At 45.8% G+C, this 16503-nt stretch overlaps 2 protein-coding genes across 6 annotated transcripts; one reads left to right on the forward strand and one right to left on the reverse strand.

The window, feature by feature from the left end:
• The first annotated feature begins 146 nt into the window (after positions 1 to 146).
• On the forward strand, positions 147 to 15879 carry LOC105689242 (lysosomal alpha-glucosidase-like). Of its 4 annotated transcripts, XM_048658005.1 has the most exons (17): positions 147 to 1009; positions 1070 to 1227; positions 1315 to 1489; positions 1583 to 1673; positions 1740 to 1908; positions 2000 to 2069; positions 2142 to 2246; positions 2305 to 2562; positions 2667 to 2869; positions 2955 to 3062; positions 3149 to 3326; positions 3407 to 3555; positions 3617 to 3701; positions 3824 to 4094; positions 4174 to 4373; positions 4443 to 4517; positions 15460 to 15879. In XM_048658005.1, exons 1-16 carry the CDS (start codon positions 335 to 337, stop codon positions 4515 to 4517), a joined length of 2970 nt encoding a protein of 989 aa, XP_048513962.1. In that variant the 5' UTR covers positions 147 to 334; the 3' UTR covers positions 15460 to 15879. The 4 variants fall into 4 exon arrangements, with proteins under 4 accessions (XP_048513962.1, XP_012261593.2, XP_048513963.1 ...); XM_012406170.3 differs by lacking the exon at positions 15460 to 15879 and having other exon boundaries at positions 4443 to 4754; XM_048658007.1 differs by lacking the exons at positions 147 to 1009; positions 15460 to 15879 and having other exon boundaries at positions 1096 to 1232; positions 4443 to 4754.
• LOC105684356 (zinc finger protein 497-like) lies at positions 4636 to 16497 on the reverse strand. Of its 2 annotated transcripts, XM_048658009.1 has the most exons (4): positions 15971 to 16497; positions 15603 to 15709; positions 14812 to 15519; positions 4636 to 11293 (listed from the first exon to the last, which is right to left on the reverse strand). In XM_048658009.1, exon 4 carries the CDS (start codon positions 8826 to 8828, stop codon positions 6960 to 6962), a length of 1869 nt encoding a protein of 622 aa, XP_048513966.1. In that variant the 5' UTR covers positions 8829 to 11293; positions 14812 to 15519; positions 15603 to 15709; positions 15971 to 16497; the 3' UTR covers positions 4636 to 6959. The 2 variants fall into 2 exon arrangements, with proteins under 2 accessions (XP_048513966.1, XP_048513965.1); XM_048658008.1 differs by lacking the exons at positions 14812 to 15519; positions 15603 to 15709; positions 15971 to 16497 and adding an exon at positions 13641 to 14287.
• Positions 16498 to 16503: the final 6 nt, after the last annotated feature.

A 16503-nucleotide genomic window follows, 5' to 3' on the forward strand; every position in this document is an offset into this window, starting at 1 on the left:
TGTGAGTCATGGAGTCGGACAATAAAAAACTGTCTGGCAAGGCCGGATGCTTCTTCAAGTTTTATCACAATACCAAAGGGGCAATCAGAGTCGGACATCGAACCCTGAGATAGGCTGTATCTGTATTTCAATGTAATTAATGCACATGCACCGAGAAGCTGCCAGTGCTGATTCTGCTGAGAGTGAAGTTACTTCTCAAGTTGTTTCAAAGTAAATTTTCCATCAAATAATCAGCATCAGCTGTGCTATTGTTGAATCACGAGATTCTTTTCTCCTCGTTATTTCACGTTTTTACGCTCGTCACATTCTTAACTCGTGGATGTGAAGTATCGTCATGGTGTCTATTGAAATTGGAACGCATAAAGCGAAGAGCGTCCACAATATTCAGGGTTCGAACGTCTGTGAAAATGGGCGTCTGAGTCCCGCGGGAAATCCCGTTCAACCCGAATCTGAAAAAAATACTTATTCGCGGACTAGACCAATGGTCGGGCGATTTTACATAATTCTCTTCGTTATTATCGTCACGTTGCAAATTGTATATATTTCGCAAGCGATCGCGTCCAGTGTAGAGATTCTGCAGGAAATCCTGGATAAACCCGAAGCACACCAAACCGGGGAACTTGAGACGAATGAAATCACGAGAGACATATCCTGTTCCGGTACCAACGACTGCGCCCGAAATTGCGGTAAAATTCCCAAGGGATCGCGATTCGATTGTCATCCAGAAACCGGCGCCTCTCAGCTCGCTTGCACGGATCGAGGTTGCTGTTGGGATCCCGTTGAAATACCGAACCCGAGAAGAAACGTTAATCGCAAACGAGTATCTTTGGGTGAACCTCCTTGCTATTACCCCGAAGATTGGCCCAGCTATGAATTCGTTAACTCGACGAAAAGTGGGAATAACTTTTCCGGCTTCCTGGTCCGGAAAATCAAATCGTTTTACGAGAATGATCTGGACTTGATAAAAATGGAGACCACGAGCTTGAGCGATGATATTCTGCGTGTGAAGGTGAGGTGCATTATTGGTTCCGGATGATTACAATCATTGATTCGAATATTTATCTTCCAGATCCATGACCCTGAAAATTCTAGGTACGAGCCTCCGTGGCCATTGAAATCTAATTGGGCAGATTTCCGTCCAAAAAACTCTGTCCCAAAATACACTTTTGAAGCAGATGTTCTGCGATGTGGCTTTAGGGTAAAGCGTGTAGCAGATAACGTTACTTTGTGAGGTTCTATCATTTTTAAAATCTAATCGAAGTTTTGGACTCGACGAGTCTCATGTTGTCAACCTTGAATCGTTCGCTTTTGTAGATTCGATTCTGTAGCCAAAGGGGGTTTCATATTTGCCGATCAATTCCTCCAAATACATTCGACTTTGCCATCGCACAACATATACGGATTAGGCGAACACAGGGCGCCACTCAAGCTCGGTACTGGCTGGCGATCCTTCACAATGTTCAACAAGGATCAACCCCCCACTGAACAGGTACATTTTGAGAAGTAGTAAGTTTGACGTGAGACAAATTGCAAAAATTATCTCTTCCGACAGTCTTTGAGGCATTGCATCTGATGGTTTCAGGCAAATTTGTACAGCTCGCATCCCTTTTACTTCATGATCGAAGATTCTGGAAACTGTCACGGAGTTCTTTTCCTGAACAGCAATGCTATGGGTAATACGCACCAGTAACTCTAGTAAATTCAGGACCAATAAATATTATTTATCAAAATCATTTCAGATGTAATATTGCAGCCCACTCCGGCCATAACGTTTAGGATGATAGGAGGAATCTTTGACATTTACTTCTTCATGGGACCAACACCAGCTGATGTTTTGAGGCAGTACTCCGAGATTGTTGGTAAACCGTTTTTCCCACCTTATTGGTCTCTCGGTTTCCATCTTTGCCAGTGAGTCCCACGTCAACATCCGATTATGACCATGAGTCGTGGTTTTGAGGACTCGTCAAATTCTCGAATAAAATGTTCCCTACATTTTCAGACTCGGTTATGGGAGCGTTGCCAACACCAGAGAAGTTTGGCACCGAACACGAGATGCTGGAATACCATTTGTAACTATCGCCGATGAAAATTTTAAGTACCTTCGGTATTCATTTGTCTACGGGGATTGTTAAAAATTCCAGGACACCCAATGGAACGACATAGACTACATGGATCGCCGCAATGATTTTACATTGGACAAAACAAACTATAAAGACCTGCCTGAGTTTGTCCGAGAAATACATTCGGTGAGTCACCACTTCGATACCAAGTCCGTTGTTCGATGCCTGACGCTTTGTCTTCTAGGTAGGTATGCACTACATTCCAATCCTAGATGCCGGTATCGGTGCCTCCGAGAAGAAAGGCACCTATCCAGCCTACGACGAAGGCATACGAGATGACATATTTGTGAAGGATGGGATTACAAATGAGCCCTTTGCTGGGAAAGTTTGGAATCCAGTTTCGACTGTGTGGCCTGACTTCACTCACCCTAAAAGCCCAGATTACTACCGTCGCATGCTACAGAACATGCACACCGTTTTTCAATTTGACGGCATATGGATCGTAGGTGTCCCAGCTGTTACATGTATACATAATCTCTTCACTCGCAACATAATTCATCGCAGGCAACTTATTCGGTCAAATGAAAGTCGAGTCAAACTGCGCAGGACATGAACGAGCCATCCAATTTTTATAACGGTCACTCCACCGGCTGCCTGTACAACAAATTGGATAATCCGCAATATGTACCTAACGTTGTTGGTGGATCGCTGGCAACCAAGACGCTGTGCATGAATGCTCAACACTATCTGGGACCCCATTACGACCTCCATAATACATATGGCATCGGCCAAGCTGCTGCTACGAATTCGTGAGTAGAACATACGTGGAATGGAGAAACAGGATGTGTTTACAGAGAGTATTAGAGACTTTTTGATTCTTTCTGTCGTCACCAGAGCCTTAAGTCGTATTAGAAACAAGAGACCGTTCGTGATTTTGAGGGCAACGTGGGTGGGTTCCGGATATTATTCAGGGAGCTGGACAGGAGATGTCTATTCTTCATGGTAGTACACTTTTCTATCACATTCCGTGCACGTTTATCTTCTGAATCACGTGATTAAATCAACTCGAATCAATATATTCTTTCGAGGCACGATTTGCGGATGAGTGTTGCAGAAATATTGAGCCACAGCTTCTTCCAAGTTCCCATGGTCGGTGCCGATATCTGTGGATTCGATGGCAACACCACCGTGGCCCTGTGCAATCGTTGGGTGCAGCTCGGTGCATTTTATCCGTTCTCAAGAAATCACAATTCGGACGATACCATCGTTAGTGCCATATTTTATCGAGCTCTGTTCTCAGCCTTGAATTTGGAGCGTCTCTTGCTCAACAGCTGCTCGATTTCCAGGTTCAAGATCCAGTGTCGATGGGAGAACTGGTGGTCAACTCCGCAAAAAGAGCATTGACGATCCGATACAAATTCCTACCTTACTTGTACACACTCTTCTTCAAGGCACACAAATTCGGCGACACTGTTGCAAGGCCGTTATTTTTCGAGTGAGTGAAATTATCCTTCTTTGATTTTTGTCCCTCCCTCACAGCTGATTCGCAATTCCAGGTTTATTCATGACAAAAATACCTACGGCATAGACACGCAATTCCTATGGGGTAGTTCGCTGATGATCGTACCTGTCCTGGAAGAGGTTCGTTTGAGGCCTGATAGCGTTATCATATTACAGACCTCCTCAAATTATTCATCGATTTCCATTGCCCACTTTATTTCATCTTTGTAATCGGTACAAAATTTTAACTCATTTGAGGTTAGGACAAGCTCGAAGTGACAGCGTACATCCCACGTGGGCCGTGGTACGACTATTACACGAAAGCTGTCTTCTTCTCGGCCGGAGAAAACGTGACGCTGAAAGCCCCGCTGGATACGATACCATTATTGGTTCGTGGCGGGTCAATTTTACCGGCGCAAACACCGAACGTAACCACTACGCTGAGCCGGAAGAATAATTTTGAATTACTCGTCGCGCTGGACACGAAGGGATGCGCTCTAGGCGAGTTGTACTGGGACGACGGCGACAGCTTAGGTTGGGATATTTTTTACTACGAATCCGTCGTTGCCAAAAAAAAATAGAAATAGAAATAAAAAACGCGTTCGATCCGCAGATTCGATCGCGAAAGAGCGGTACAGATGGCTGCGATTTACGGTCAAGGATCAAAAACTGACGAAGCTCGAGGTGGAGAAGGGGCATTTCGAGGAAGACATGATCCTCGGACGAGTCGGTTTGATGGGCGTTGGAAAGAAAGTTGATCGCGTCTTCCTGGACGGGAATCGTATAGACTTCGTCTACGACCAACGGAAATCTGTGAGATATGAATTTATTTAGAAAATAAATAAAATATTCTTGTTTCACACGTTTCTATCTTTCCCCTAGTTCTTGGAGATCGGCGAGCTCCACGTCGACCTGAAAAGCAGCTTTGTATTATCCTGGACACACGGGAGGGACTAGGTAAATCGATAAAACTTTGTTTCAAGGTTTCAAAAATTGTCGAATTTATTAAAACAGGTTCGTTTATTCGTTTTTTCTCGTCGGTTTATTCGAACGAAAGGTACACGGTTTTTTTGGGGGGGGGGGTCGATCGAACACGGTCGGGCATCTTTCAGAGCCGACCTGAGCCTGCGGGCGTTTCAATTATATAATCTAAGTATGAAAATTAACGCAATAATGTGGTTTAAACTATAATAATACATAAACAACTTTTTTTAAACTTATAATCAATGACGATATAATTTATGCTACTTTTGATTAGCGATAACAAAATTAAATTCGGTACCGTTCAGCACTAATGGCGTTAGGAAAATCGCTTTGGCACCAAAAATCAAACTGAATAATCAGATAGACGGTTTCAACGAATTCGCCTAATCGTTGCAAATCGTCGAACAATAATCCACAATCCGATCGGAACCGAGGTAGTCGTTGCGACCTTCGATGAGTGATAAAAGTCTAGACTAAAAAAAACAAACAAAAGAACAAAAAAAAAAAAAAAACAATTCTAATGACTCACTTTCTAACGGCGAGAGTAACGATACAACGTCAACATTATTCGGGAATCAGTCAAATCTCGGTGCTCGAAAAATTGCGCGTAGATCGCATTTTTGATCAGCGAGGGGCAGTGGAGCGATGGCCGAGTACCGCAGAAATTATCACGCATCGGAAGCAAGAATAGCGACGTTTCTATTTTTTTTTTTTTATCACTTCTAATATGTAGGGTCCGTTAAAGCGACACACGTCATATGGTTTGTTTCATAGGATTATTGACGTGCGATTTACACAGAGTTAACTTAAGCGCCTCGTTACGACTAATTTCCAATTCGCGGTTGAACACACGCACAACGGTGCAGTTGCGATTTTTACTAAAAAATTCAATCTCTCATATTCGGCGAGCGCGATCAGCTCGTTGCGAGAAAATTTTTTTTTTTCTTGAAAGGAGTTTCGACTCTCCCCTCGTTCGTCGACTCATTTCGTTTAATTTCTACCTCGATCTGGCCACTACTTTATTTCCTCTGATAAATTATCCCGATTTGGATAATACACCTCAGGATGTGCATCTTGACTTACTATCGGTTTCAGACGTAACATAACATAGTATACATACATTACGTTAGAATAATATATTAACCCTATTATATATTAGTTTATTCGTTTTTCTTTTTTCTTATTCTTCTTTCATTTATTTATTGTCTGGTCACATTTTTTAAACGTCTATCTAACCAGTGAAATATCTATATGACGATAATATTAATAATAATAATGATAATAATAATAATAATAATAATGGCAATAGTTGTCTAGATAATCTAGCCCCGGTTACGGTAGTAAACTCGGCGACACATCTACGAGTATATAACAATATTAGAACTTTTTATTAAATATATAAACATAAACTAAAAAATTCGTTTTCTTTTTTTTTTTTTCTCTCCCTTATACTCAATCATTTGGCATTTTACTATTTGGAAATAATATTTGAAAAACGATTATTTGAAACAAATAAATATTCACATCTATATGTAATCATGGATAAATACATACAATCAATCGGTATGTATGATTTGTTTTTTTTTTTTTTTTCTCTTTTTTATATGGCAAGCGTTGAATATCCTTATCAAACGTAACAATTCGATAAATCCGACGAGGACATCGAATCGCGATCGAAAGTTTATATCGAGTGTGGGGTTAGGTTGGGTTTTTCCGTTCCTCACTTTTTTTTTTTCTTTTTCAAATCCGGAGACCGTAGTCCTCGTCGGATTTGATCGGCTAAAACGATACGTTTTCAGGATTTAATCGATATAATAGTAAGTAATGTAATATTACAGACGAGCTATCGTATCGTATCGTAAACAATAATGGCGCGATTAAATTATTATTATTTTTTTGTTTTTTTCTATAAAATATGGCAAGGACAGCGACAAATGGCACTACAAAGATATTACAATCCGAACCGCGGAAGCGTCCAATTTGTTCAGTGAATCCTGGACGATTTTCGTTTGTCTGTTTCGTTTGTTTCTTAGTTTTTTTTGGTTTTTTTACTTCTTTCGAAATTGGAACGCCGCCCCGCGAATTCTCTATAACAATAACGTACGGCTTAACCACTATAATTTCTCATCAGACGAAGAACAATTTTTAGTCTTTCTCACAATCGGCCGTTCGCCAACAGCGACAATATTAGGTATTTTCATTTCGTTTCCTTAACCGCTACCTACTATACGCTCATTAGGATATAATTTTATGTATTTGGTTTGATTTCATCAACTGCACGTAACACAGCTCTAAATACTACATAAATATTTGGTTGACCTTTGGAGTTGTATCAAACAAAAAAAAAAAAAACAAAAAAAAATAGCAAATCAGCAAAATAGCAAAGAAAACAAAACAACCAAACTCACGCAAACTCTACTGACTGACCGTCAGCGTCTCCAGTATCTCTTCGGGCGTTTTATTCAATTTCTTGAAAGCCTCCCAGTGCTCCCTGGGCACCGTCCACTCCAAAAAAGTGGCCAAATTTTTCTTCAGCACCTCGAACTCGCTGGAATCGTTGCTCTCCGCGGGATATTTGCCGGCGGACAGCAACGAGTCCTCCAGGACCTGGTCTATCAATCGCTTCCCGAATCCCAACTCGTCCAGCCGTTCCGGTTTCGAGATCCTCTTGAACAAAACCGCCAGGAGCAGCCTCATCTTCTCAACGGTCATGATCCGGTACTTCGGTACCACGGGGCGACCCGAACCCCCCCGATTCTCGGCCTCGGGGTTCCCCAGCCTCTGTTCCTCGACGACGCATCCCTTCTCGTGGGTCTCCAGGTCGTTTTTTATCCTGAAAAATGTGTCGCAGTTCTTGCAGCGGTAGGGATCCGTCCTACCGTGGACGCATCGCATGTGTTTCTTCCAGTGTGGCAATTGGGTGAAACCGGCGTTGCACTCGGCGCACTTGAACGGTCTCTCGCCCGTGTGCCGTCTCGTGTGCAACTTCAGGGCGGTGGAATGCGCGAAGGCCTGCCAACAGACCAAACAGCGGAACGGCCGCTGCCCGGAGTGCGTCCTCTGGTGGACGGTGAGCTGCGATTTTTGGGCGAACCTCTGGCCGCAGGTAGCGCAACCGTGCGGTCTGTCCTGCGCGTGGGTCCTCATGTGCTGCGGCAGGTGTCCCTTGAACGTTTTGTTGCATATCACGCACAGGAATGACTTCACGTCCTTGTGGAGGCACTCGAGGTGCTTCTTGAGCGCGTCTCGCCTGACGAACGCCCGGCCGCATATGTCGCACTTGTGGTCCTTCTGGCCGTTGTGACGTTTCACGTGGAGGGCGAGATTGGCCGCGCACGAGAACGTCCCCGGACAGATGAGGCAGCGGTAGGGTTTCACCTGAGTGTGCGTGCGCCGGTGCTGGACCAGCTGACCGCCGCGCGCGAAGCTCTTCTCGCACTCGTTGCATTTGTAGGGCTTGTAGCCGGTGTGCGTCCTCACGTGGAGTTTCAGTCGTTCCTTGAGCGGGAACTCCTTGCCGCACTCGTCGCACGTGAAGGTCGGACCGGCCGCGTGCACGACCTTGTAGTGGGTCCTGAGGCCGCCGCTCCCCTTGAATCTCGCCTTGCATATGGCGCACCTGTGCTTTTTCGGTGGGGGGCGGGGGCCCGCGCCCTCCGTCCCGCCGGACGCACCGCCGTCGGAGTTTTCCGCGGACTCCGAGTTCTTCGGACTGTTCAAATTTTCGCGCGTGGTGTTGTTGTTTTTACGCTCTAGGACGTAGTTTGCCTGGATTATCGCGTCTATCTTCTCGCGCAGGCCGTGATCGTCGTCCTCTCCCTTCGCGTTGTCGGCGGAATCCGAGGCGCGTCTCGCTTCGATTTTCGACGGATCGTCGAACGCGCCGCCGCCGCCGCCGCCGACTACGGCGATTTTCCTCTTCGCCTCCTGCGTTCGTACACGTTGTTTCGTCTTCGCGCGATTTTCCAGGTACTTGACGCGCTTGTCGTGGACTCGGTTACCCCGTTTCTCGCCGGTCGCCCTCGGGGCGCCCTCCTCTCCTCCGTTATCGATTCTCCCCTCGTTTTCGTCGCCCCTGAATTCCCCACCGTTTATGGAAAAGTGTTTGTTGCCCTCGCGCAACGCTTTGAACGCGTCGGCTACCGCCTCGTCCTCCGTGATCGCCGCCATCTTTTTTACGGGGAGCAGCTCCGTCAGTTGGACGTCCGGCTCCCTGAGCGGCGCGCTCTCCGCACCGGAGAAATTTTCCGCCCTCGACGAAGAAGGTCCCTCGACGTTCGTCATTTTCGGATTGGAGCGCGAGCGGGGCAATAATATCAGACACGCACGCACGAACACGCGAGCGAGAGAGCGAGCGCGCGCACACGCGTTTTTTTTTCAATATTTTATTTTTTCCCGCGTCTAGACGAAAAATTCGCGTACACGCGTTATCGCGGCTCCGCGGAATACGAGTTCTCGGATGGCTCCCTGCTACTACTCACCCCCGTCTGATTCGTCACTTCATTTTTTTTAACGGCACCGTTTCTCTCGACGAACACCGTGTAAACGAGATTATCGTAACGCACCACCGACTCGACCGACACCACATTTTTCGCCATTCTAATTACCGTCGCGCCCCTTTTTTTTTTTTTTTTTTCCCCTACTCCTACGGATTTTCCAAAGAAAACAAAACTAATTTTGGTCTTCTCCCCTCACTGTAGTTTCCTTTAACGCAGCGCAGCGTTCCAAAAGCGTCGCGTCAACTCGACCCGCTCGAGGAAAAAACGTTCGCGTTATCTTTTATCAGCGTCAGACGCCGCGCACGGCAGTTCAAACATCGGGGGGAGGAAGGGAGGGAGGGAGGGAGGGGGGAGGGAGGGAGGGAAAGGGAGGGGGGGTGGGGGAGCCCCGGAGCCGCGTTACGGAAATTCTCCGGCGCTGGCGCGTCGCCTTCTTTTTTTTTTTTTTTTTTTCTTTTTTTGTTATTTTATTTGTTTATTTTTTTTTTTTTTTATCGCGGTTTCGTTATCTCCGACTCGTCGAACGGTCGGGCGGGTGGGTTTCCCTCTCGACGTTGTCCTCTTCCCTCGTCCTCCTTCGTTCTCCACCGCCGGCGAAAAACCCTCCCGGTCGTCAACTGCGGCGCACACCGGGGCGAGCCGCCTCCATTTTATCGCCGCTAACGGCGACGGCGACGGCGACGGCGACGGCGGCTACCGCGGCAAACTTCACTGCGAACGTGGTGTCCTGCGCGATCGTTTGAATCTCCTCGAACGAGTCGCTCTCGTTTGCTTCTCTCCGCAATCCGGCGCGTCAATCGGCGCCCCACGATCGATAGCCCGCCGCGCTCGGCGGCGTCCCGAAGAATCTTCTTCTTTTGTTTTTGATTGTTTTTTGTTTTGTTTTGTTTTCTTTCTTTCTTTTTTTCTATCTTCTTTCTTCTTTCTTCTTCTTCTTCTTTCCTCTTTCGTTTACCGGGGGCGGCCGCACTCTTTCCGCGCACCCTCCGGACTCCGACACGTTTCCCCCGCGGCCCGGCGGCCGCGCGCGTTTTCCGCTAAACCGACGGAAAAACCCCGTGCCGTCCGTTTTTTCGGGAGTTCCGATTATCGAGGGGCGCGCGCGCGCGTCTCGGGCTCGCCCGATCGCCGAAAGGGAGGCCTCTCTCTCCTCTTCGGACGGCGGCGGGTGTTACGGACCCGTGAAACGTCTTCTACTTCCGTCCGTCCGTCCGTCCGCCGGCGACCACCCCCCCCCCCCCCCCCCCCCACCAACCCCGCTGCTCCTGCTCCACCTCCTCCTACTCGCCGCTGAAAATTTTCACCCGCGCAAGCGTAACCGTTCCCCGAATCAATATAAGCGAACGCCACCTCGCCTCCCCTCGTCCGGAAGACGACGTTCTCACCTCACCCTCACCCTTCCCTTCCGCGCCCGGACCGCGCGTTCTTCTCCTCGTTCTTCTCCTCCGATTTTTTTCGATACGCTTCCCTTCTTCTTCCTTCGTTTTCCTTGGTCTCGTCGGGATTCGAGACGAAAAATTCGTCGCCCTCAGCTGCCTGACGTCGTCCTCGTGGTTCGGTCTTCGATTTCCGTCTGCGCTGCGTCTCGTCGGTCGCGCTCAAAAGTCAAAGTCTCCGATGACCTTTGATGCCCCCGACCTCCGCTTCGACGTAGCGACGTTCCGAAGCCTTCTTCGAATACATTTTCTTCCTTTTTCCTTCCTTCGAATGTTTTTGTTTTTTTTGTTTTGTTGTTGTTGTTTTTTTTTACCTCCCCTACTGCCCTCTCGATTATTCAACGATTCCGACCGTCGGAGACGATCGGGCGATACCGCCGACGTTCAACGAATGTTTTTCCAGGTTATGAACCTTTTCTTTTTTTTTTTTCCTCTTCTTCTTGCGAGGATTATTTTGGCGATTATTTTGACTAGATAGAAACTGAAGCGAATCGCGTGCGGTTTCGGATGAGGTTTTTTTTTTCTCTCTCTCTCTCTCTCTCTCTCGCAGGCGAGCCCTATTTTCTCAAATATGCGAATATATTTATATACGATTCGCTCCCGACACTGCAGTAGTGGTAGGTGGTGGTAGTAGTAGTAGTAGTAGTAGTGGTAGTAGTAGTGGTGGTAGTGAATTCGGAGTATAAAGATGAAGGTTTATATGTAGAACATTTATAATGATATATATATATATATATGTTAGTATCTGATTTTCTTTCTCTATACTGATCGTCAATTCTTGTTATTAAAGGAGAGAAGGACAGCCCATCACCACCTGAAAGAAATTATATACTATAGATTGCCAAAACCGGTGTATAACAACAACAACAACAACAACAACAACAACAACAACAACAACAACAACAACAATGACAATAGGGTTAATAACGTTAGGTATATACCTATAACAAGTGTTTCGATATCGTCATTGTTGTTGTTGTTGTTATTATTATTATCATTATTGTCATTATTATATCTACGGGTGATCATACATATATGTATAGTATATAAGGATACGCGAAATCGCGAGCGCCTTTCAAAGAACACATACATGTATGTATGTATCTATGTAGAAAAGAGAAGGTGGAAATGGAAAAAGGAAGAAAATAAAAGTAAATAATAATAATAATAATAATATGTAATAACAACGGAACGATATCTGAATCGACGCGATCGTGCCAACGGAAGCTATTATGAGAAAAACAGAAACAGAAAAAGAAAAAAATTGAAAAAAAATTGAAAAACGCCTCGCGACGAGCGAGAAAATAATATATACGTACATATGTGTACATATGTCTATATATATATGTATGCTTATGTACACGGAGTCGCCATCATCAGCGATTCGAGTAGAAAATATTGAGCTCACTCGATAAAATCGGGGGCGATGACACGCGCGTATATTTATAAGCGATGCGCAAGTCGATTATATATATATACATATATGTATATATATAAAGAGACCCCGGAAAATATAATCGTATGTCCGCTGCACATATGGGGTTAAAAATGACCGTTCACACATATATATATATGTGTGTATTAGAAATGAGAAAAAAACGGGGAAAAATTGAGATCTAACAATAAGCTGCACGTGCGAAAAAACAAAAATAAAGATGGAGGAGGGAGTAAGCCGAAATTGTATATAACATCTACCTCTATACATATGTATATAATATACTCTAATTCGTTATCTAGATATACGTACATACCTATGCACGTATCATATATGTGCACATGGCTCACGTATATATATATATATATATATATATATATATGTATTGTGTATAGGTGCGTCGGTAGCGGTTAATTATTTGGGTGCAGCGGCAGAAACAGCTCTTATATACATATATAAAAATAGGACCTCCGTTCGATTTAATAAGGCGCGCGATGCCGTTTTACTTTTATCGCGTATAACCCCGCGATTCGCATCGTAGGTTAGAATAAATACATATATATACATATATACATATATATATATATACATATACATGTATATATACGTGGATCGGGATGCGAGAATAATTATGCGTATGTATATTTATTCATTGTTCGAGGGAACATAGGTGTGTACCTACGTACATATAAAATAGTTCACGCGCATAGCTACACGCATTTGTATATAGGTTACGTTACGCACGTGTATACATATATGCCCGATTTTACACCACACCGGTAGCCGGACACGCGTACGACACGTATGTATAAATGCACAAGTCGACTTTATATTATACCCCGTCTAAAGTATTCCGTTCACGTATACGATCATCGTCACATGGCTACACACGTGCGAACTACATATACATACATACATGTATATATATTTATAACTAGATATATATGTATCTACACGCCATGTATATTCAACGGAAAAGAGACTGGCACACGTCTGTGCGTTGAACTTCCCAGCAGCAGCAGCGGCAGCAGCAGCAGCAGCAGCAGCAGCAGCGGCGGCGGCGGCAGCGCAGTACAGAGTCGCGACGTGCCGCATCTCCTTTAATATTATTTCCCTCTTTTTTTTTTTTTTTCCCCCATTATTTTATCTTTTTTTTTTTTATATATTAATTCCTTCACCGCGTCATTCCCGTAGGATCCGAACACCGGCGCGCGCGCCTCTCCCGCCGTCGTACGAAACAATTTTTCGATAAACTCTTCGCATTATCGCACAATAAGAAAAAAAAAAAAAAAAAAAAAACAATAAAAACTAACTCTAGAAAATCCTGATTACGAGCTACGACGCACACATACATACATACGTACATACATACATACGTACATACATGTGTAAGCTCGTGTGTCCCTATCGCGCCGAGAATACAATAATAATAATAATAATAATAATAATAATAACGACAACAACAACAACAATAACACAGCGGTAAACGGCGTCGACGACAATAATAACAACAACAACAAGAACAACGTCGTCGTTCGGAAAGCGGCGAGCACGCGAGTGCGGCGAACGGGTTCGCTTTGGCGTTCCGGAAAACGGGAGGAGGGAGGGGGGGGGGGGAGAAAAAAATTGTTCGGAAAAAATCGCGCGCGTCCCCGGGGCCCAGCGACGCGAACCGGGGGGGTGGGGTGGGGTGGGGAGGGGGGAGGTTGGCGGGTTGAGGACTCACCTCGAATTTTGGGCGGTTTCGATTCCTCCAAGGCGTTTTCTCTCCTGGTCCGTGCCAGGAGGCAGACGACGCGCGACGTTTCTCGGGTGAAACCCGGGGGCCAGCGGCGGCTCTCGAGCAGCTTCGGGACTCTCTGCCGCTCCTCCGCGGCTCTCTATCCGCAGACCCCTCCGCCTCTGTTAAGTGCCGCCATCTTCGATACGCGCGAACGCGAGGAACGCGCTGACGTCAGGCCGTCGAAACACCAACACTAACACACACACGCACACGACGAAACGACGCCAACGTAACGAACGTCGGTGTGCGCCGCATTGATACCAGTAAACGCGCGCGCGCTCCCTCGTGTCTCCTCTGTACGCGCGTCGCGCGTGTAACGAAACCTACGGGGCTTACCGCACAACCGACTCGAACACGTTGCGTATCACGCGTTATTTCGTATGCGTGACCCGTAAGCACGCGCACCTACCCGTCCGAGGTAAGAAAGCTAAATTTTCGCCACACGAAAGACGTTTTTTCCCTCAGAGATCCCGGAAACCGCAGGTTTTATTGAAAATTTTCAGCGAAAATGATTCAATAGTGTTCGGAAGGGATGAGATCAGGCGAAATTTTTGGAGATTCAAATTTGATTGTTTTTTGTTCGTTTGTTCGTTTTTTTGGTTTTTCTGGTTCGAAGCGTGCTCAGGGAGGGGGGAGAGGGAGGAGAGGGAAAATAGGAGATTTTTCGGAGATTCTAGGGGGTCGGGGAGCGCGTTCGCTCGCCCGATCGCCCGCGCCTTTTTCGCTTTCGACTTGCCTATGGTCGGATGGAAATTAGGAGACTTTAACGCTGAAGAATATGCGCACCTAGCGTACGCGGCGTGTGCTCTCGACCGGCGTGTGTTCAACGTGGATATACATACATACGTACATACATGTATGTATACATACGTAGAGTACGTGCGCGATGGAATATAACGTGCATCTCCCCCGTTTAACGCGCGTACGAACTTCACTGTGCGGACGCAACACACGCGCGCATCTTTCGCTACAGCGTGCGTGTACACGTATACATATACATATATACGTGTGTACATACAACGTTGAATCGAACAAACCTCCGGTATATCGTTATCCTAGATATACACGAGCGATAAGCCGCGTGCGTACGTATAAGTATATCGGTTTTACTTACTCGGCGACGCGCGACGCCACGACGTCTGACCCCGCGTCAAAATTCTATTCATAGATCAACGGTGTATGGTATGTGTGTTACACGGACCCCGACTACGAGCTCCAGGTTCAACGCTTTTATTGTTCTCCATTATTCGCCTCGACGATTTTTCCTTTTTTTCCATTTTTTTTTTTTTTTTCTTTCTTTCACAAAGCGTTTCTGTATCGCCGCCTTTTCTTCTGCGCTGCCCTCCAGACCGTCCGAGATCCCGAAAATTGTAACGCGCGCCGGAAGAGGCCTTTCCGTTCGATTTTTTTTTTTTTTTTTTTTGTGTTTTGTTTGTTTGTTTGTTTGTTTGTTTGTTTTTTTTTGTTTTTTGGGAGCGGAATAATTATCGGGCGTTCTCGTTCGTTCGTTCCGTTATCTGGACGGGACGATCTGACGCAGGATCACGCGTCGCGTATAATGCAAATCGTGTCCACGTGTGACGGACCCTTTGGAACGAGAAAGAGACGCGATCCTTATCGATTGTGCGCTCCTGGATTTTTATCCATGACCTTTGACACTGGCTCGACGTCGTTCTCGGTTGATTATTCTATACCTTTTGTAACCTTTTTACAGGGTCTCTACGCTCCTGCGTGCATAATTGATAAGACATTTGTTACACAGGAATAGATCCAGACTTTGGATTTGATCCTTCCGGTTATAGTTACTTTGCACCCCCAGCACCTGGATATACAGCAGAGGACTCGTTGGAGTTGAATAAGTTTGGTGACTGAGTGGATGAGTTTTGGGAAAATTGTGGCTGTTACCGGAGACGGAGGCAATTCAAAGTCCTTCGATGAAACTGCTGACTCCACCGACGAAGGGACTCGAAGATCTCTACGGTGAAACAGGTGTAACTGTGCAGATCAGACACCTAGAATTATTAATGTATCAACAGCTTACTTGAAAAGCATCTGGTTTACGCTTTGCACCACTTTTTTGAATCAGTTTCGAATTCTTGTTATCCGAAAAAAACTTGAAAATCTCTACGGTGAAACGGATGTGACTGTGCAAATCAGACACTTAGAATTATTAGCGTGTGAATAGTTTGCTCAAAAAGAATCTGGATTGCGCTTTGCGCCACTGTTTCAAATCAGTTTTGAATTTTTCTTATCCAAAAAAAAAAAAAACTCACGGAAAAGTTGTCAGTTCTTTCCAACGTGGCGTCCATCTTGTTTTCGGTCTAATGCATCGGGAGAGCGAAACTTTTTTTCGCCGTATAATTTCAACCCTCTCGATTCTCCTCGGTCTCATTGTCGGGAAGGATGCGGATTACCCGGCGATCGGATAATCGTTAAGATTCGGATGATCCTGATTCCGACTTATTTTTTTCTCCTCTTGAATCGAAGGGGCGAATTCCCACCCCCTCCAGTCCTGCGAACGAAGGTGAACAGGTCGCGAAGAATGTCCTTATTTCCGATAATCTGATATGGACGAAAAGAAACGGACGATTTCCCGGCGCGTTCGGTGCGCGACATTTTGAATTCTATCCTTCGATTGTTGAATTTTGGTTGTCGTAGGGGTTGAACGATGTCGCTGTCGGATCCGAAGAATTCCTGCCGCCCGGTGCCGCCGCCCTCGGTGGATCTCGGTACCTTTTCCTAGCGACTCTTCGGGATCTGCGGAGCCGAGACGACAGTCCGCTGTCTTTTACAGATGTGGCAAGTG

This window comes from Athalia rosae, chromosome 7, assembly GCF_917208135.1.
Source record: "Athalia rosae chromosome 7, iyAthRosa1.1, whole genome shotgun sequence".
Classification (NCBI taxonomy): Eukaryota; Metazoa; Arthropoda; class Insecta; order Hymenoptera; family Athaliidae; genus Athalia; species Athalia rosae.

Coding starts and splice junctions, on each gene's coding strand:
- LOC105689242 (XM_048658005.1), top strand. CDS start 335: ATGGTGTCTATTGAAATTGGAACGCATAAAGCGAAGAGCGTCCACAAT. Junction 1,010..1,069: donor ATGATATTCTGCGTGTGAAG/GTGAGGTGCATT, acceptor TTTATCTTCCAG/ATCCATGACCCTGAAAATTC. Junction 2,247..2,304: donor TTGTCCGAGAAATACATTCG/GTGAGTCACCAC, acceptor TTTGTCTTCTAG/GTAGGTATGCACTACATTCC.
- LOC105684356 (XM_048658009.1), bottom strand. CDS start 8,828: ATGACGAACGTCGAGGGACCTTCTTCGTCGAGGGCGGAAAATTTCTCC.